This window comes from Vigna unguiculata, chromosome 3, assembly GCF_037176805.1.
Source record: "Vigna unguiculata cultivar grain cowpea cultivar isolate G323 ecotype 2 chromosome 3, ASM3717680v1, whole genome shotgun sequence".
In the NCBI taxonomy this organism is placed as follows: Eukaryota; Viridiplantae; Streptophyta; class Magnoliopsida; order Fabales; family Fabaceae; genus Vigna; species Vigna unguiculata.
The window spans coordinates 17,705,228-17,727,961 of NC_140794.1; the positions used below are offsets into that span (position 1 = coordinate 17,705,228).

The following is a 22,734-nucleotide window of genomic DNA, read 5'->3' on the forward strand; positions in this document are numbered from 1 at the left end:
CAAAACTCAAATAAAAATTGGGATAACCATCCAATTTAATGTCCCTCTTTAAAAAACCATAATCTAAATTATTGCCACTGATAAACTTCTTTAATATAATATCTTCATTAACAAGTTCATCATATTATTGCTTAATTTTAATCGTTTAGCTAATTGAAGAAGAATTTTTTTAATAAAAATATTTTAATCGAAATCTCCATATTCAAGTAAAACTAACTACCATTGATGCATTTCACGGTATTAACCTTAAATAAGCATTCCCCACAGTGAGGAATACTTCTGAACCTCACCATCTCTTTCCAAAAATACAAGAATATTCTTAACTATATATCTTTACATAAATTATAATAAGTCTCTCTTTTCATCATTTTTGTAGGAGCCTGTCGAAAACCCTAGCAACGTCAAGTATTCTAAACATATGAAGAAAAAAAAAAAAGAGCAAGAAAAAGGTATATAACTTTTTCTATGAATTTATAAGGTAGATAAAAGAATATCAATCCTTGCTGATAAACAAACTTACCGTTCAGTGCTTATTCAAGTTCAACCAATATTGGCAATAACAAATATTCTTTTCTCTAAACTAAATAATATATTGGCCTAATGTACATATAACCAAAGAAAGACTACAAAATTTCTTAAATCAATTATAAATATACATTTGGTGCATAAAAGAACCTTGCAGGACTGGTGTTGGACTGGATTCACAAATTCTTTGGTTGGAGAATAGTTGGAAATTCCAAGTAGATAAAGGCACATGTTAACGTAGCCAATCACGAAAAAACCAGCACTCATGCTATAAATATAGGCCAACTTAAAATGCTTCAATGACTTCAACTTCTTGAGTTTTAGATTTGCCTTTTGGACGACCAGACCGTCTCACGTCTTTTCCGGATAAAAATTCAAGGGCTTTTTCCAGGGTCACATCAGTTGGCTTGATATTCTGAATGTCAAATTCAAAAGAAAAAAAAATGTCTTACAATACGAAAGGAAAACTCAGCCAACTCAGTTTAAACGAAAATAATGAAAATGGATGTGTTCGGTTACCGATTGGAAAATAAAGAAACTGATGAGTTGATGAAAATATTACATTTTTGAAAGTCCCACTTCAACTAGGATAAGTTATGGGAGCTTCAACTAGGATAAGTTATGGGAGTAGACATTGGTGACTATATATGTTTCTTGTCTCGGTCAAAAATAAGTTTGTATTTGACTTTTCTTATTTTTATTTCTTATATTTTTGTAAAGTGGTGTGAGGTTTGATTTAAATTCTTGCTTTGGAAAATGTAGTTGTACTTAAGTCAAAGAACATGAGAAAGTGGTCTATGTATTGTATAAATTTTTATATAATGCTATTCTCTTGTTATCTTTAGACAGCGGTTGTGATTTTCTTTTGCCTTTGGAGTTTTCACATATCTTTGTGTATCCTTGTATTTATCTTATTTCCATGTTAACAGAGTAATTCTCGGAGATAAAGACGATACTTTTCCCAACAAAAAAAAATGTGAAGAGAAACATTTCTTTCCTCAGTCTCAGGCTTGACATTTGCTTGTCATTGTTGTTCCAACGGAAAACCATGTACACCATTTTCTAGAATGGACATCAATAGTAAAAGTGATTTATCCATTTTACTTTCGGAGCACAATCTAGATAGGGCAAAATAACTTTTTTTGATATGGTTGTGCATGAATCCTATATGCTCTACACACAAGCATTCAGCCTATGATTTTCTTTCTTTTATTTTAACATGATATCTAAAATTAGGTTTACTCTGTGTCTCACCCATGAACAACCCACTAGTTACTAGAGCTACTTTCCTTTTTATCTTTTTTTCTTTTTCCAAATATTGTTCCTTTTAATTTCTGGCATTGTTCTTAGGTTCTTTCCGTCACTAACCTTTTTGCCACCACTATGTTGCCATACCTAGTCTAGTCTCACCATCGTTTTGCTTGATTGTGATCATCCAAGCTACACCCACAAAAATTGTGACGATTAAAGCTTCGACATAGCTAGACGTGCCAACCCCGACCCTCACCGCCTCTACTACCACTTCCTACTGGGTGGCATTGCTTTTGGCATCCTCTTTAGAAGCAACTAGCGGCGTCAGATTCGTCTCCCCATCCACTTTCTAGATGTGTAACTTTTATCTTGATCGAAGTTTGTTGCAATTGTGTCACCTTTTAGGGTTGTTTCTCTCTCCTAGTAATTATTTTCTCAATATACAATTATTTGTCCTCCTGCTCCTATGTCTAATCTACCAATCTATAACAACTATGTCAACGTGCATTATTCATTGGCAACTAATTATGATATTTGGGCGTTAGACATCAAAGTCAAGGTTATGTTCCACCTTATTGTGTATGCCAACCATTGAAATACCTTCTTCAGTGACCTTTGATGACCAGTCTACATTAGTATCTTAAAGTGATAATCGCCATCACCCTCGCAAGCTAGGCAAAGGACACACAATTGTTACATTGTCACAAGCTTGATTACAGAACTGACCGGTGTCATACCTTACATGGTCATGGTCGTCGTCCTCAATCTGTTGCAGTTGTTCAAGCTGCTCCCTTACAACCATCGAATTTATCAGCAAAGTCAAAACCACGAAAAACTTTGATCGTTGTTCTAATTCTTGAGCATGAGTAGAGACAAGAGGTAATAACTCATTAAATTTATGAAAAAGGGCATGTATGTTACCCAAATAATCAGCCATAGGATCTTCTGATTGCGAGGAGCAACAACATCAAACAGGTTTTGACAAACACCATAAAAACATTGAGTATCATTGCTGTATAATAATTTGGCCTATTCCCAGACTTTAGAACATGTGTCGTAAGCCTGAAACATTTGTTTTAAAGAGGATTGGATCGTATTCTTGAGAACAATGCATATATGAATCACTTTTTGAGTAAGATGATCATCAAGATATCTCTGACTCCCAAGCCAAAGTTTAACGTCTAATGGCCAAGTCGCATAATTCATGCCATCTAACTTACCAATGGGCAAGTTCACATTGACATAGTGGAGATGGCTGGTCAGACACATTGGTTGTGGTAGAAGAGATTTCAGAATTGGAAGAGGCTGTGTAAGATGCCATGGAGAAAGAGAGAAAAACCAAAAAATACCAAAGAGGTCTGACTGCATCAACAAGATCATATCCAAAAAGAGTAGGATGAGGCGATTCCGATGGCGATGAGGTCGCTTGGCTGAGGCAATCAGAACCATGTGGTCATCGGTCTGACTGACACTCCGGAAGTAGAGGCAGTGACGACGGAAAAAAAAATGCCAAGATAACCTTAAGCTCTAGTTACCATGTTGAATATTGAGAAAAACTATATAGGGTTAATCTCCCTTGTGTCTAACAAAGAGTGAACAATCGTAATTATAACAAAGAGTGAACAATGATGTCACTTGCAATAATTTCCCTCTCAAACATTACCATGTTGAGAATCGAACTTATATTAATTGTTGGATTGAGCACTTATTCTTAGGATAAAAGCTATAGGTGATAATAAAGGGTGGAACTTTTCTACTTAAGAACGTGACAGTCCAAACACCACGATTCGATTTTGACTTGACACGCCTAACGTACATCACTGGAAAATTGATGCCATCTACAATAGAAGTAACCTCTTATATTTGTTACTCAAGGGGAGGAGGTGACCTAGCTTGTAATTACATCAATCTCTTTGAGCTGAAGCAACCACTCAAAGCTAGGTTTTGAAACATATAATCATTCTTTAATCCTTGGATTAAACAAAGTGAGATTGATAATTTAGTTTTCTATTGTCATACTTCTCCCAATAAGTGTTTTTGTCTAATGTTTTATGTTGATGATATAGTTATGACACAAAATGATGCCACTCAAATTTCTCGATTTAGAGTAGTTATTCAATCACTTTCAAACCAAAGATCTTTGCTATCTAAAACACTTTCTTGTTATTGAAATAGCTCAATCAAAGGAAGGTTGTTGTAGTTTCACAAAGAAAATATGTTGTTGATATTCTTGAGGTGATAGGGTAAGAAAATTGCAACCGAATTGATAGTATCAAAACCTAAATAAGAAGCTAACAGGGGACCAAGGTGAAACCTTTTTAGATCTACAAAGATATTGAAAGCAAGTGGGAAACTCATTTATTTCACTACTCCAAGACTTGAGATCTCTTATGTAGTTGGATCTGTCAATTTATGCGGAATCTTCACAATGACCATTGGAATATTGTGATTCGCATTTTCATATATGTCAAAAAGGCTCTAGTACAAAGATTGTTGTGTGAGGACAAGAGAAATACTCAAACATTAGCGTATTGTATCTCTCGCTACCTATCATCATCAATATCAATCTTATTTTAATTCTGTATGTAGTTTCTTATAGCTTTTAATGGTTCTATGGTAGATTATTAGTATGGCAATACTGTAGCTGTTTGCATCCCAACAAATTACATACTAAAATATAGATCAACCACAATTGCATTTGCATTGTCAGGACAATCCTAAACACACGTTCAACAACTATGTCGCTATGGTTGTATAGTCAGGAGGTGAAATAAATTCTAAAACTAGAAAATGCTTAAGACCACCATCATACCTTAGGAACAGAAGCAATTGTGCGCCGATGTCTAACAGAAAACCCAACTCTTGCGAGCTTTAATATGACAGGTTGTCCATCCTTGGGATGGTTACCCTAATCACAAGCAAATGAATTAGTTCAGCAAAGACTAAAAAATGCAGACAGGGAAAGGCAAAAGGTTTATTAACATTAGGACACAAATCAAAATATCATACAAAAGAATAATATTTTGAAGGTCGAAAATTTTGAAAGAGAAAACAGCACTTCATTTAAAGTTCTCATTGTACATGTTCATAAAATATCATTCACTATGGACAATTTTTGTAACGCATTATTATTTATTAAATTAACATGAAATATTCTTTTTGAAACAGTACCCATTCACATATAACACCAACTGTATGTGGGATTATCTTATATTTATAATTGTTAAATCAATATTGTAGCATTTCGAAGAAGAATTTTAAAATAGCTCGTGAGTGTATGGGACAAGTAAACTCTAGAGGATGTGAATGAAGAGACAATATTAAAAAAATAAAGTACTAGAATACCATAATTTAGGAATGTGGCGGAGAAATTGTGATCGGACAAGTCACAGAATGGTACAAGATCGAGATAACATTTTGAATTTAATGAGATGGAATAGCATGAGCGATGTTGGTTTTTTATGCAATGTGTTTTATGAAGATTGCGGATTATGTAAACTAAGTGTGGTTTCACGTTTTAACAACCATTTCTCACTTTCCAAGAAACTAAATGTGACTAGGAGAAAGTGTTGGATTAATGTTCCGCGAAGGTCGAATAGTTTTGCAAATACTCTAATTCCTAAAGCTGCTTCCTAGGCTAAGTGATACTCTTATTCCAACAAACACTAAATGCATTTAATATGCGATACTTATAAATGAACCCAGAACGCATTACAATAAACGTGATAAGAACCTACGGCTCAAATTGAGAAGTGAGAAACATACCAATGTCAATGGGTATTGCAGCAACTCGAGTGCATCTTCAAGAGTGATAGTACCCACATCCTTGACCTGAAACAACCCAAATTGTTACTCCTTTCCTTTCATTGGAAGAGATAATAATTGGTCATATTTGCACAAGTAGCTCTAAACACAAAAAAACCTACAAGACATCAACCATAGGTTGCACAAGTACATGCGCCGCATGAGCAAACACAAATAGTCACATTAACAAAATAGTTAAAAAGGGTCCCTCCTACACCAAAACAAAAGGCTACCCTAAACAGAATAAAAATAAAAGATTTAATTGACGCATAATTAGCGAATTGCTCAAAACAGAGAAAAAGGGCAAGTAATATGTGCCTTGACAACTAAAGGTAAAATTGCTTTGTAAATCAAGTAAGTTTCAAGTTAGTGAACTATTCAGTAGCGTTCATTACAAAAACATAAGATATCTCGTCATTCTTTAACTACACATTATCTTTTGTTTCAGGGACATAAATGTAATACTTATATTAGGGTCTGATAGAGTCAAGTATGATTCTCTGTAGAATTAATGCTTCCAACAATTAAAGTGCAGCAAATTCCCAAATTTTATAATATCATAAATTCAACCAGATACATTTCTGATATATCATTTTGTCAAGATCCTTTGAAACTTGATTTTAGAGGATTCCAATTTTACAGGAAATTTAGGTGTGAACTGTGAAGGTAATATGCCAAAGTTACGTCAGGATTCTGATATTTTTTTACTATTCTCCTTTCTAGAAATATCTAACAAACATTGTGATAGAGTTTACTGTTGAAAATAGCAGATTATTAGGATAAAAATATTCCTAATATCTAAATAGTAATCAGGAAAGACTATGTTCAAAATCTTCCTATTCATTTAAGCATATATTTTTCCTTATTGGGCCAAGAAAGTTGTGTCCCATTTGTCATTTCCACGAAGACCATCATGGGGGACCTCCTAAGCCCATTCCAAATTCAATACTATATTGGACCTTTGCTTAGGGTATTTAGATTCTCGATTCAAGAGCACCTAATGACATGACTCCTTTTCCTAAGCTGTTTGACTTTAATTGAATGTCAAAATGACTAGAGTAGAACTCATTAAAGTTGCAAATGGTGATAGTGTACCTATAAGCAGATCTGAGAATATAACTTTAGAGTTGTCTATTGTAACATGTCTCAAAATTGGCCAATAGCCTTATCTCATTATTGAAACTTACAAACATGTTCAGCAGTTGTTTTTCGCTTCTTACTATCAGTTTAAGGACCTTGCCACAAGGAAGACAATTTTAATAGTTTGGAACCAAAGTGGGTGGTATCTGTTGGAGTCTAAGAACCAAAAATAAAAAATAAAAGGAGGTCATAAGCCAACAAACAACATCATAAACATGGGCAAGTTATGGCTTTATAAAAGAAGCATTGGACATCCCTTTTGTTCCCTCGTTTGTTTACCGAAGAGTTTGTTAATTCTTTCAATTGTGATATTCAATTCAACTAGCAAAGCAACGTCATACACTCTATCACAAACCGTAATGGAAAGAGTAATTTCCCATTAAATTTAAATGACTATGATGTTTAGGGACCCCTTTTAGAATCTATTTTCTGAATGCAATGGTTTGTTACTTTTATTGAAGACTAGGTTACGAAAAGTAAATGGGATATTTTAAATCCTTGTTAATTTTATTTGTGTTGTCTAGAGGCAATTTGGGTAAAGCATCTCAAATTTTTTGTATCCTAATGGTATTGCTCATGAACTAATATACATTAACACTCGTCACGTCAACAAAATGCTCCATTCCCAAAACATAATGGGGAGAAATTGTGTAACTATCACATACTTCATCAACATATTACCCACTCATGTCTTTAACAACATTAGTCATATTGAATCCCTATTGGCTTTTTCCTCTTCTGTCTTTGGATGTGTTGTTTTTGTTCACTTTAATAATCCTAATGTAGTTAATTAGATCCTAGACATCTGAAATGTGTCTTATTGTTTTCCGTCCAACAAAAAGGGATACTAATTATCATCCTCAAAGTTGTCATGTTTTTAACACCATGGGTGTCTCTTTTTTACCATTAACTTACACAGTGAGGGAAAAGACAAAAGAAAACAGCCCAACTCGGCCACAAAGCAAGACAAGTAGTGTCACCCGGAGATGAGGATCCGTGAATATAATAGTGAGGAGGTAAGTGTGTTATTGAGAATTTACCCGTTGCATTGAAAAAGGAAAAAAAGATTGAATCAACTATTCTACATGATGTCCATACTGGCAATCTCTCTAATAAGCGTCAAAGCTTTATTGTTGCCATTGATGGCTTAGAGATTCTTACCTCAGTCCAATAAGCCATGAAAAGTGAACATTAGACCCAAGCCAAGAAAGAGGAGATGATTGCATTATAAAAAAAAAATATTAACACTGGAGATTGTTGACAACCAAGAGACAAAAGGGTTGTAGGGTGCATGTAGATATTTAAAGTGAAATACAAGAAAGATGTTACAACAGACAGACACAGACAAACTGGTTGCGAAGGGATACACTGAAATTTCTAGAATTAACAAAGAGGAGACATTCGCTCCAAAGAGAAAGATGAATACAGTTCGAATTGCTTTTTCTCTGGCAACTCATTTTGATTGGCACATGTTAGATGTGAAGGATGTCTTTCTTCACGAAGCTTTAAAAGAAGTGTAAACAGAGATTCCTCTAGGGCTTTAAACTCAAAGTGGAAAGAACAAAGTATGCCTCCTAAGTACGCAGAGACATACTTTGCATTCTATATGTTCTTAGAGAAAGCACCATCGTTCACCAACTTTCTAAAATATAAAAATGATAAAAATCATGAAAATTAATTAATAAAATGCTTTTTAATAGCTCTAAGCTAAAATTAAAAAAATAAAAAACTATTAGGTGTCATTGGTACAACAAAAATTACCTAAATGTAAATAATAGAAAGAAAATAGTACATCAATTATAACAACAAACAAAACAAGTGATAGAAATTAAAAACATATCAATTTACACGAAATATTGACATTAAAATAGTTATTAGTAACACATAACATTCAATTTATAATTCGTGATTTTAATAATTATACAAAGTAAATAATTAAAAACATAAATCTTGCAAATACACTGACCAAGCATTTTGATCATCCGAGTTTGGGCCAATAAAAGTTCAGATCAGGACATGACCAGGACATGCATTAGTTAATCGAACCATCTCATTAAGCTTGACCTATTTTGACATCTCTAAACATATTATCTAGGCATGCAACGCATTTTCCTCTTAAATTTTCAAGAAAATGGAATGTCAGACTTCTATTTATGTCAGATACAAACTATTATCGGAATACATGGCAACATAGCATCGAAAATATTAAAACAGAATCAAAGTGTTGAAAACGGCAATGTGACATACATGAGACACAGAGGCTCTTTTGGGTGTGTATCCCTTCCTGTCTTCTCCGAGCTGAACATAAAAGCCATAAGGACCAGTTTTCAAAAGAACCTGAAGAAAGATAAGCAGCCCCAAAAGAAAATTAGAAGTTCGCTATAAGATGTAACCAAGAGCAGGATCAAAAACAAACCTTTTCATTTGAAGCACTGGTAACACCTAGTAGTTTTGGCTCCTCTACTCTAGTGTTTGGCTGAGGTACATCCTCTTCCTCCTCTGTACCATATAATGTTTTAGCAATGTACCTGTTTTCAGCAACACAAGAAAAACTCATCATAGATTCGTTTGTATATCTTGGTTACAAATACTAAAAATGAAGGGTAAGTCAACATCATAACGAGGTACTAGAAAACTACCAATCATAAAACTTAGATGAGATCCCATAAGCTTAGCACACGCACAATTTTCACACACTATACACTAAATGTACTTACAATTACTCGAAGGAGTATATATGAGAAAAACAGCTTGAGATATCTTATAACTTAGATATCTGTACTGGTTCAGATTCATATATAAAATATTAGGTTCTAGATAGGTATAACAGACAAGGCTTATACTCAAAAGATCATCTAAATTTTTGTAAGACATACAAGGTTGCTCTATCTAGACCTCCTCTTCAAGAGAGCCACAAAAACACTTTTTGAATATCCAATAGATGAAGAAGCCAATGACGAATGGTTGCTACGACAAGGACAAGTATGACAGTAATCATTTCAGCCACTAGAGAGAAAGTATCATTGTAGTTAAGTCTATAGATTCAAATATATCTTTTTGCCATCAATCAAGCTTTGAGGAGATCAACTTCACATTTAACTAATGGCATAGACGCATCGACACACAACTGTCTTCTTCTTGGAACTAACTCTAATGTTGTTATGTTAAAGAGTCTGTCTTTCAGTAATTATGGTTTGCCAACATCTAGGATGATCAAGTGCTTTCATCACAATTTTAGGAATAGTAATAGAAGGCCAAAATAAAAAAAAGGAAAAATAGGAAGGAGACAAGCTATAGTAAATCAAAATATTGTGAATAGGATGAGGATTACGGGTAGAGCAAGTGCCTTTGCAATTACAATGGGCCAACTCGATTCATCAAGATCAAGAGCCATGGTATTAAGTGATTGTTGAGCCAACTTCACCTTGGGGCACTGAACTAATAGGTAATTAAAGGTGGTGACAATGTTTCAAGAGGATTATGTATGTTATTTTGGGTGTCACAAGCAAAGGAACAAAAGAGGGAAGAATGGAGTTGGTTCCAAAAAGGTGACATTAGTGAACATATAATACTTCATGGGTTTAGGGGAGTATCGTTGATAGGTTTTTTTGAAGTCGAAAATAGCCCAAAAAGACACATTTGATGACTTTAGATGAGAGTTTATCTAAACTTGGAGACATAATGAACAAAACACTCAACCAAAAACACATGGAGAAATATGAAAAAGGGGTTCCTTTGGAACTAGAATGGAGGAGGGAACTTTATTGTCAAGTGAAGAAGAACGCATTTTGTTAATGAAACAAGCAGTTAGGATAGCATCACCCCGACAATGACCAAGCATATTTGCACCAAGCAATAAGGTACGAACAGTTTTGACCTGGTGTCTATGATTTCTTTTTGCTATACCATTTTGTTAAGGTGTGTTAAGGCTAGTAAATTGATACAAAATGCCATGTGAGCTTCAGAGTTTAGAGAAATTAGAGGAAACATATTCATTGGTAGTATCGCCTCACAAGATTTTGATTACTTTTCCAAATTGATTTCAAATTTCATTAAGGAAAGATATAAAAATAGACAAAAGTTCAAAACAATATTTAGTTAGCTAAATCCAATTACATCTAGAAAACTCATCAATAAACGTTACAAAATATCTAAAACCAAAACATGATACTCGGTTTGGCCCTGAATATCAAAATGGATGATACAAAAAGCAAAGTTACATCTAGATTCAAAATGATTAAGAAAAAAGATTGGACATGTTTTCCTAATAAACATGATTCACATTTAAATGTTTGGAGACTATTAAGTTCAAAACCATCTTTAATTTTAACAAATGTGGATGACTTAAGGGCAGAAATGAGCTTAAAAGACTTCAACGACATGAACTATGGTGGTCCAAAAGGATTTCAACCACTAGAAGGCGGGGCTTGAGACACACTTTCCTAGGACAGCCAAGATGATGACGACTTTGATCAGATTTTGGATCTGTGGCCACCTAGGTTAGGTCATGCTGCCCAAGACGCACCAAACCCAAGTGGCAGGTGGTGACGAACGATAGCGAACGATGGCAAACGTTGAAGGGATCACAAATTCTCTTTTGGTCAGAGACAAGCTGGTGAAGGCTTGATCCCTACCAAGGATGATGGTCCATGGCACATGCTTAGAAGAAGGGGAATTCCTTATTCCCTTTACATTGCCTTTATTTACTCTAGTTTGAATTCCATGAAGTTGGGTAGGTTGACTATTTTTAAGTTGACTTGTTAACCTTGACCTCAGGTTGATTAGTTGACTCAAAGATTAGCTTAACCTAAGCCCACATGCTAATTCAATTTTAATTTGTTTTGTAGGTTCATTAAGAGTTGAGACAATGAAGGACTAGTGGCGCATTTAAAGGGATTTTGAAGAGCACATGAGGAGGAGAGAGAAGGAGCAAAGCTTTCTAGAAACATTTAAAAAGGATGACCACATGCCTTGACCACCAAGAAGTCTAGAAAAATCTAGAAGGAGCATCCACCTTGCCTTGGCCAAGAAGGCTTCTAGAATGTGTCCATGTACTCCTTTGTTGACCTACTTTCTAGACTCTAGGTTTTGTTATTTGCATTGTAATCCTTTTAAAAACTTTGTCCTTTTGCTTAGAGACCCCTAAACACCTCTATACAAGGGGTCCTCTAACACTTGTAAAAGGGGTTGAACATTTTGGAGAATTAAACACCTTTGTGTATCAACTATATGTGAGAGTTTCCTCCCTAGGGAGTGAATACTTTTAAGCCTTATCTTGCATAGCAATTGGCAGCACACATCCACTCATCTACAAGGTTGTCATGACGTCTAGCCTAGCCTTATAGTGACGAGCTTCTCAGATCAATCTATTCCTTCTTGCCATTTTATTGTTTTCTTCTTCCTTTAATTGTTTTCAGTTTCTATGTGTTTATGCACATTCCATTTCCTTTTTGTTTTGAAACAATCCATCATCACCTTCTCTTGATCTTTGTAAAAGAAACATTCACATCTAGATAGCATGTTATTTTAATATCCAATGGAAATTTCACTTAACTTTCTTAATCAACTCACATCATAATCAAAATAATCTTAAAAAGGAATAAGATAATCCTACATCACAAGCAGAGCAGGATCAACTTGCTTTCATGCCAATTTGAGATAAAACACAAAAGAAGATAGAATGAATGAGAGAGTGAATTGACCTTTCTTAGGAACACATAATATTCATAATGACTTTGGAGAATTTAGATAATAATAATGTATGAAAGGGAAAATAATAGAATAAGAAAGGTCATATTTAGGAACTAGGTATCACATACAACAGCTTTCCAATAAATCCTATTTAAGACAACTTATTCTAACACATACATAAGCATGCATGTATGTATGTAAGCAAATATGTGTCTGTGTATATGAATCAGTAGAGATCTAAGTATACTCTCAAGCTCTTTTTCTCATATACACTTCTTGAAGTTGGTATCAAAGTGCATTCCCATAAAGTTTATTGGTCCCATTGTGTCACTCACTATTGGACCATTATCAGACTACCACAAATATCTAGTCTTACGCTTAAAATGTATTTAGTTAAATACTCTTGATAAACAAATATGGCATATATTATGAAATGCACCACAATAAACACGTCAAATAACTTAGAGACAAAACCTACGAAACAAATATGCAATAAAATACTCACTTGCACGTTGGATGTTGATCACAACCAATAAAGTAGCCAGCACCAAATCTACTTACTTTAAAAATAAGTGTGCCTTCCATGCAACTGAAAGAGTTCACACATAAAATCAAGAGAAAATGTAATCAATATACAAGGCAACACATAACTACAAACTTAGCCTAGTATAATGACAACAATATAAGACAATTCATATGATTTATGCTTCTCACTAGTAGAGACTTCTCTAGAAAAGTTGACTATGCTCTAGTGTTGAGTCTATTGGGTAGTTATATTGTTGTTAGGCATCACAAGTCAAACTAAAAATGAATTATACTGATTGTAAAATTGAAACCGTTTTAATTAACAAAATTAATATTTCACTATCATCTGAGTATTTTCCTCTCTTTTTGTCAGCTTCTTTGAGTTTCTCACACTACCATATTTCATTGAGGTATCAAATCTTAGAACAACATAGAAAAGACGCAAATATTATGTCAAGAACCCAAAATAGAAGCTAGAGAATAGAAAATAACGATTAAGTTTAGTGGACAAAAATGAAATAATCAAGGAAAAACATTATTCATAAAGAATCTCCATCCAAGAGCAATCCTCCTTTCTTTCTTACAAAGTGTTTTAGGCCAAACTCAACCCTTAAAAGATCACTTTATAAGTTTAGTGTAAGAAAATTTGTTGCTAGTATTATCTATATAGGAGAAATTGCTCTTAAATAGAATACATAGACATAGTAACTGAAAATCTTAATTTATGATGCTCTATCCCTACAATTCAAGATCAATGATCTTTTGTATAGTAAATATAACATATAATGTCAGCCTATTAATCATCCTAATTATTAATGTAATTAAATATCCTAATTATGTAATTAACACGATAGAAAAAGATATTAACTATGTCATAAATCAAGGGATTTTGATTTTGGTTTTTGTAGGGTTTTTTTCTCTCTTTTCCTCTATGGTATCTTCCGTTGCCTCTTCCGATATTTTTTCTGCCACCACCAATTTGTATGATATGTCAGTTTATACTATGTCAATGTGCAGTTGTCCATTGATAAGTTAGATGAACTAATTATGCAACAGGTAGTTAGACATTAAACTTTGGCTTAAGAGTCGAGGTATTTTGATCATCTTACTCAAAAAGTAATTGATATTGCCCCTGGTGACTTTTCTCGTTGAAAGAGAATTGATGCTCAGTTATGCATGGTTCTCAAAAATACCATTCACTCTTCCTTGAAACAAATGTTTCGTGTCTACAACACATGTTCTGAATTATGGGAACAAGCCAAATTATTATACACCAATGATACTCAATGTCTTTACGTTGTTTGTCACGATCTTTTCAATATTGTTGCTCCTCAAAGTCAGGACTCTATGGCTGATTATTTGGGTAAAATTCAAGAGTTTTTTCATGAATTTAATGAGTAATTACATACTGCCCAAGAAATAGAGCAACGGTCAAAGTTTTTCATTGTAATGGCTTTACACGAACTTGTTGATAAATATTCGAATATTTGTGATCAAATTTTGTGTTCTCCTGTTATACCCATTTTTTCTTCTACTTGTTCCACCTTTTGCATGTGCAAAGTAATGATCGCAATTGTTTTGACAACCTAAGCCACAAGATTGACAAGTATTATGCACATGGTCATCCTCCTCAATTTGCTACTGTTGCTAAGACTGATTCTCCCTCACAATCATTTATTGTGGATGCTCCTCCATTTGATATCGTCGATAAATCTACTCTCTCCAATGAATTTCTTAAATGGTCTGACTCATTTGATATCGTCAACCCTCTGGTTGCATTGGTGGTCTGACTCAATCTTCGTCTATAGATCCTTGGGTTCTCAACTAAAGAAGAAGGAATAAACCTTCACACAAGAATATTTATGAATTATTCCTTGTTCATTGAAGAAGGAGGATAATATTTGTTTGAAATAACATTTGGCATTGTCTAAACGAACTCTTTTAATGGTTGTCTCAACTTCCTTCTGTAGAACCAACTACATGTGTAGACTGGAAATTAAATCTCCCACTTGCCTAAGATAAGGAACCAGAGTCTACACAAAACCACCTTACCCTTTAACAAATTATGTATGCTTTGAATAATTTTCACCTACCCATGGAACCTTTTTCACAAGTCTAAATACCACAATTATACCTTCTTTTGTAAGAGGCATTAATTGACAAAAAAAAAATGGAGAAGTTGGAGAATCTTGTTAGTGAGATAATAAATGCATTACTAGAAGTTGTTGGTAGAATATTAAATGTATCACAAGAAGCTGATAGAGAAGCTAGAAGTTGTTAGAAGATTCTAGAGATCGCTTTGTAATTATTACTTTAGGGTTAGAGTTCTATATAGAGAGAGGTTGATCTACTGTTTCAAATTAATCAATTTGAATAAAGATCTTCTTTCTTTCATATTAATTATTTCAAGTGAGAAGAACAACATTGGAAACTAGTCACCTTACCACTTGGAAAAATACCAGTTGGTACAAGAGGGTTTAGAATACAAGACTGATAGGAGAGAGATATAAGACTAGGCTGGTGGCCAAAGGCTTCACTCAAGCTTACATTGTGGATTACTTGAAGACCTTTGAAATAGTTGCACAAATGAACACATTTAGAGTAATTTTGTCTTTGGCAGAAAACCATGATTGGAACTTGCACCAATTTGATGTGAAAAAAGCATTTCTACATGGGGCATAAAGGGCATATTAAAGCCAACATAGTTTGCAAGGTTAGAAAAGCACTATATGGGTTGAAATCGTTACCTAGAATATGATCAACCTTAAATACAAAGTTTAGGGGACCACACACCGTTGGCCCGTATTGGCCATCGGCCCAGGCTGGCCCATCTCCGCCTTCGGCCTGAGCTGACCGATCAGTCTTGATCTTCGATCTGGACCAGTTCAAGATAGCTCGGCTTGATCTTTGACTGAGACTCAAAGTGTTGTTTTTAGGGGAGCCAAACTCACCTTAGCCCTAGCCTTAACTCACTTGAGAGAGGGCTTTTGAGCCCCATAAAAGAGACTTAATGAAAAGTGGGTCAGGGCTGGCCCGTGGACCATTGGCCAAATTGACACCCCTACTCAAGGATTTGTTTCCGAGGATTAGGATAGGTTGTGTTTGTTTCCTAATTATCCAATCAATGTGTGTGTGTGTGTGTATATATATATATATATATATATATGTTTGTATGTAATGATGTAATGATAAGAGAGAAATTATTTTCTTCCAAACTTGAGACATTCCAAAACTCATAAAATTGCAACTCCTTCAAGAGTTTTTATATGATCATATGAACTCGTATGTTATCTAAGTCATTGATTGGTATCCTGCTTTTCATCAAATAACATTTTCTAATATCCTCCCTACGACAAGCCTAGTATTCTTGAAAAATGCCAAACAAAATAAGAAACACTTGCAGAAGAACCTACAACACGTCATTCCACACTTTATTAGTTAATTCTAATACCATCCAAAAATAGAATATTTTACCTTGGACAAACCCGAGTCTGATCTGGAAGAGAAGCAAATAAAAAATCGCCAAACTTTTTTTCCAACATTTTCTCAACCTACAAAAAACCATTTCATGAGTAAAGATCCAAAAAATAAAACTACAGGTGCATGTAGAAATATTCACAATTGCCAAATAGAACATAGCAACAAATTTAGAATTTTAGATCAACAAATTCCAATCCGTGAGCGAAAACAGATGTTACACCTGATGAATATGAACATTCGAAGTACGCTCACAGTATAATTTAAATCGTGTCCAATAGTCTCTAAGGAGGCCTTTCCATTCAGTCAACCCAGCGGAAACATTATCAAGCTGGATCAAGAAGTAGACATAAGAAATACAAACAATAATAACAACCAACTAGATCAAACTGTAGATAAAAGAATCAGATTTAAATAGTGAGGGAAAACGAGTCAACAAATGGAGTCAATTACAATAATGATACAGGTTCCTATCTTTAAAATTCGAGATGACAATGGGTAGGTTATTGTAGGGTACTAAAGTATATCTACTCCTCCCAGCTTTTAAAGAAAACAAGGGCAAGTAACAGTAATGATATTCATACGCAATGGATTCCTGTACACATGAACCCAATGCATGCTATTTGTGTTGGTACTCATTGAATTCAAATCACATGGTCATGCTAATTTAAAATGCACATATAATGGAAAGCTCAAACGGGACCACAACCCAATCACAGTAGATACCTCAGTTTCCATATCAGCAGTAAAACTGTAGTCCGTGACCTCTGAAAAATGATGCGACAGAAAAGCTGAAACCTATCAACCACCCAAAAACTTGCATAAAATAAACATCATAAAGAAAGTGGTAATCAACAAGCCTAGCATGAATTAAGTCATAAAACGTATGATAGAATAGAAAAATATATCCTATTTCCAAAGAATAATATGAAAATTTATGAAAGTTAATGAATGATGAGATAAATTAAATAGAGTAAAAAAATATATTAATTGATAAGAATAGAAGATTATTATTATTTATGTTTATTATTAATATTATTATATTTATATTATTATTATATTATTTATATTATTGTTATTTATATTATTTTATTAATATTGTTATTTTTTTAATAATTATGAAATTAGTTTTTAATATAAATTATTATAAATGTTTAAGGAAAAGCATACTTTCCCCGCAATTCTTCCCATATGAGATGGGAAAGTTGCATTTCTTAGCTTGCAAAGTTTCCATGTTGAAAACAAACAGTGCAAGCGCCCACCGGATATTTTGATACCAGCTTTACAATGAACTCATTCTCTTTTGGGGCAAGCTTTGATTGGATTTGCTCAACCTTTTCCAAATCATTCCTCTGCATCAAGTTTCAAACTACTCATTTAGGGGGCATGGGGTTACCAAACTCTCCATTAACTAAAAGCTAACTTATTTTGGACAAGTATGTCTCATGATGTTCAAAATTGGGGGAATCTGTCACTTGATTCATGTTGTGGTTACCTGATTTTCCAAGGGCAGTCACTTGAGTGCCCTTACTTCACATTAGGGTCATTTCCCCATGTACGGACACAACTTCATGGTTTTTTTGGATTGGAACTCATTTTCATCAATCAATTTTGGTGTAATTTGTTAAAAATTGCGGTGCTAAATCATGCATGAGCACATCCTACCACATCACAAATCCCATAGACAAATGGAAGTCCTTAGAAGAGTGATCCAACAAGACCTCATTGCACATGACTGCAAATTTATGAAGTCATTGATGATAAACCACCATCCTCTTCGTTTGTTGGCTCTTCTTTGGTGGAAGTAATGGAAGCCTTACTATCAACTAGCGAAAACCTCCATGCTCTACTCACCCACCGACTCACTAAGGTCATAGCTGCTATTAAATTTAACATGGATGCAAAGCAACATGATGTGCAATTACAAGGGATTTTTTATATGTCAAATTTCGCCATTACTAATGGCATTCAACGGTTGGTACTTTTTACATAGAAATTCCAAAAGGTTTTATGTTTTCTTCTAGATTACTCAACATATTGTGGTTGTGCTTAGAAACTCTAACAGCCAAACACTTCAAAGATTGACTTACTATTCCACTATTCTTTATTGAAACCACATCAAGGCCCTCATGCCCTTGCCCTTGCTCCTTTTCTAATAGGAATGGTTTTGATCCAGTAAAGATACCAGCTAGGAGAAATGGGCCCATATTTGTCCTTATGATGAGTGCATGAAGGAACACCAAACAATGAGCAGAACCTATCATCCCAAGAAGAATACCCAGAAACCTGAAAAGACATGTTCTTGCTCAAAAAAAAAAATAGTTCGTTAATTTCTTTATTTTGTATTTGTTGGACTTGCAATTAAGGGTTTCTTTTCTTGTAATTCATAAGCGTAAATAATAGTTTGTAGAATACGACTAGGGTTATTCCCAAGCCAGCCAAGGAGGGGAGTATACTTGGAACTTGATGGGTACAAAGAGGAGAAAAGGAAAGCATGTACTATAAAAGTAAGCATGGAAACCATAACCAAGCATGTTCCTTGCAACATAGGATTTGAATTTTGAATTTGATTCAAATTTTCTCACTTGAATTCATGGCCAAGCAAAGATAGATGCATCTAGATTAAAAATTTGCATTTCATTCCATGTTAATTAGCATTTGAATTTAACCTTTGTTTGGATTAGAGGATGGATTTGAGGGAGTGGAAAAGGATGGATTTGAGGTCAAAAAGAGATGAATTAAAGGAAAGATGATAAGAAATGAAGGAAAATGAGAGAAAAGTTTATGAAAGTTTGAGTGATTTGATTAATATAGATAATAAATAGAAAATTAATAGATGAAATTATACGATCAAAATACCCCTATGGTAAAAAATATTTATATTATTATTATTTTTTATTATTAAGATATAAATTTATTTATATTACTACTATATTTTTTTTTTATTATTACTATTTTAGAAATTTATTTTAATTACGATTGTTAATATTATTAATTTTTATCATCATGATATAAAACTTCTTTATAATTTTATTATTATTATTAATTTTTATATCACAATGGCATCTCTCCCCAACAACCTTTCTTCCCCTCCTCTCTCCACACCAGAGTCGACTCCCATTCAACCATGCATGCACCATCAAACCAAAGGACTCTCTGTCATCCCATGCATACATTCATGAAACAAAGCAAGAGCAGAAACGTAAATGTGTTATTTACAGCTGGTTTTCATTGCAGTTCTTTCACAAAAGTAGGGGGCCCATTTTAATGAACTCCCCCTTTTCCATCCTCTTAAATCAATACAAATTGATAAAATCAAACAAGGATGAGGATGTGCATGTGTCTCCCCTTGGTAACAATACATCTTTTGAAACAAACACAGGATTAAAGATGGCTTCTCCCATAAGTAGCCACCCTAGCTCTTCTAAGACAACTTTTGAATATATTGAATCAGAGAATTCATTTCTAACACTTAGAGTGTGTAAAGGATATTCTAGACTCTTATCATAATTCTTAGGAGGTAAGTGGTGATTCAACATTAAGCCTTATCTAGGAGAAGCATGGAGTTGCTTTCTACTTCAACAAATGGCACACCTTTCTTCATTCCATCCTAAGTCTTTTCATCTTTTATTAATCCATCCACCCATTTCATATTCAATCCTTATTCGTATTCTAGTTCTTTTGTTACTACAATGTTCTTGAGTTAATCTCAATTTGTGATTAGAATTGTTGACTCTAAAATGAACATGAAATCATTTCATGAGAATTTCAGTTGAGGAGATTCAACTCTTGTTTAATTCATGTTCTTATGCTTATATGCTTCCAGCCTACATGTATCCTATGACAAGGTGCATATTTCGTAGGATGGTACTGAGAGCAATGAGCCCAAAGGCACATCTAAAACACACACAAGGGGACCTTTGTACCTAGATGCATATCTAGAAAGGTTTAAGTGGCATGTAAGGAATTTGTACACAGTCGAATTTGCCATAACTCCCATCTACATTAATTCCTTTTGCACTTTCATCCCTTTTGTTTCCTACAAATGTGGTGAGCCAATGGTTGTTATTGTACTTAGTTAAATACTCTTTTCACTAATGAAAGAAGGAAATGAGGGATTATTCTATTATTCTTTCTTTTGTATTAGTCAAAAGGTTGTTTGTCCTTAAATTTTGCCCAATCAAACAATCATATGCACGATTATCAAACTCGTAAGTTAACTCGTACGAGTTTACGTTTCTAAACACAGCTTCCACGTTAACTCGACAGAAAACTTGTTTTGGTGTAAACTCGGCAGCATCAGGAGCGAACTCAGTCAACTCGCCCAAACTCATGAGTTTGCAACCAAGTTGGCATGTTCAAAGAGAAATTTTTTAAACCCAAAACAACAACAACAATAGTCGTTTGGTGTACGAGACTAGAAAAGAAGACAAAGAATTCATCGTGATTAGATTAGGGTTTCATCACATGATTGCCTCCTCACTGTGTCACTATTGCTCACTGCTCGTTGGGCCACCGCTTGCTCACCGCGTCATCGCTCGTCGCATCGTTGCTCGCTCACCACATAGTCGTTTGTGTCACTAAGGTTGTCTCCATTTCGTTCTTCTCCAGCTATGTATCGTGGGTCTTGTTCTCTTTTCCGAAAAGGTGGGTCCTTTTGTTGGTCAGCTACTGCACCGCACCATTTTGGAGAAAGGGATTAGGCGATATTTATTCATTAGATGCTTTGATGCAGCTTTCAGGAAAGGTAATATATATTATATATTAGGCTTTTTAATTAGGAATTAGGTCTTTTAATTAATTAGCATTTTTAATTTCATTTTTTAATTAAGAATTAGGGATTATTTTTAGTTATTTAATAATTGTATAATATGTTTTTTAATGTTGTAGTTCAAAACTGAAATTAGCAATCAATTTAAAGTATATTTGGGAATGAATCAAATTTAATTGAGAGCAGTCTAAGTATCCTATTTATTAAAAATAGAAGTAAAAATGCTCTTAAAATGGTTAGATATCTAGAGTACTTTGAATTGAACTTGTATTTGAATGGACTTATCTTCTTTAATTATTTTATTGTAATATTTGAATTAATATGTTATTTATAATATTTTTCATGGAAAGTAAACTCTTCCGAGTTTAGGAAGCTCTCACGAGTTTACATAAACTCTCAAGTTTGACAAACTTGATCATATGGTTTCTATCTATTAGTTTATCTAACTAAAATATATATGCACATAAAGAAAACAGAAAATTAAATGAAGACCATAGACCATCATTCATTAGAAAAATTATATGTTTACTTTAGATTATTGTTAAGATATTTTACGAAGTTTTAGATTTGACTCCTATTGTTTTTAATTCTATATATTGGTTGTATCTTGATTTTGTTAGTAGTATATCAATCCCTATTTCTTAGGGATTTGTTTCCTAGAATAGGCAGTAATTATTTCCAAATTTATCCAATTAATGTATGTATATATATATATATATATATATATATATATATATATATATATATATCAGATGTATGTAATGAGACTAAATAAGAGAGAAATTATTTTCTGCTAAACTTGAGAGTTTTCAAAAGCCAAAGGGGGCCCATGTCTATTAAACAATGCAATTTCATACAAACAAAACAAATTCAAAATTGCCCAAAGCTTACCATGCGTCCACGAAATTCCGGAGACAGAACTCGATTTTTTACTGTAACATAGTTTCTGTCCTGAGAGAACAAAAAAATTGAGGACTCAATTCTATAAAACTTTATTTTCAATGCAAGATAAAATTAAAATGAAATAAATATTAATTCTACAATGCAACGCATTAATTGTGTCAATGAATACCTATCACTGCATCGCAAGCTCAACAAAGACAAGCGTACGTCAAAAAGCATGATATATAAGAATACCCATCACTACTTTTACTAGGTTCCGTACTAGTACAAGGTATTCAGTACTTAAGATTATCTTCAGATCAGAGCACATTCATTTTATACCACACAAATGTGCGTTGTTATGCTGAATGAATCAGAAAGTTTATACAAACTACACTCATTGAATTGGATGACAAGAAATAGGTGAGAACAAAAGTGGTTTGGTTGAAGAAATAGGTTGTAAAATAGTATAGTGAGTCCTACTATTTTAAAATTAGTTCCACTCTGTTTCTTTTACACCATAAACTCTAAATTAATTCCATCCTCTCTCCCCCTTCCATTTCATCTTAACCAGAGGGTAAGTGATCTATCTAAAATGGCTCAATACCTGAAGCAACACTTCTTTGATTACACTATTTCAAATGATCATAAGTGAACAATTATTTTTA

General features: G+C 33.8%; 1 protein-coding gene across 4 annotated transcripts in view; it reads right to left on the reverse strand.

The window, feature by feature from the left end:
* Positions 1 to 450: 450 nt before the first annotated feature.
* LOC114178510 (DNA topoisomerase, type IA, core) overlaps positions 451 to 22,734 on the reverse strand; it is a 36,091-nt gene continuing 13,807 nt past the window's right edge. For 3 of the 4 annotated variants that reach the window (XM_028064458.2, XM_028064455.2, XM_028064454.2), the window contains exons 13-22: positions 22,076 to 22,135; positions 17,140 to 17,211; positions 16,637 to 16,744; positions 16,411 to 16,487; positions 12,917 to 13,000; positions 9,137 to 9,248; positions 8,968 to 9,057; positions 5,542 to 5,607; positions 4,589 to 4,684; positions 451 to 940 (exon numbers count right to left, since the gene is read on the reverse strand). In XM_028064458.2, coding sequence (XP_027920259.1) covers positions 812 to 940; positions 4,589 to 4,684; positions 5,542 to 5,607; positions 8,968 to 9,057; positions 9,137 to 9,248; positions 12,917 to 13,000; positions 16,411 to 16,487; positions 16,637 to 16,744; positions 17,140 to 17,211; positions 22,076 to 22,135 — 894 coding nt within the window. In that variant the 3' untranslated portion in view covers positions 451 to 811. Of the gene's footprint in view, positions 941 to 2,513; positions 2,568 to 4,588; positions 4,685 to 5,541; positions 5,608 to 8,967; positions 9,058 to 9,136; positions 9,249 to 12,916; positions 13,001 to 16,410; positions 16,488 to 16,636; positions 16,745 to 17,139; positions 17,212 to 22,075; positions 22,136 to 22,734 lie in introns of all 4 variants that reach the window. The other variant, XM_085670612.1, reaches the window with a different exon arrangement.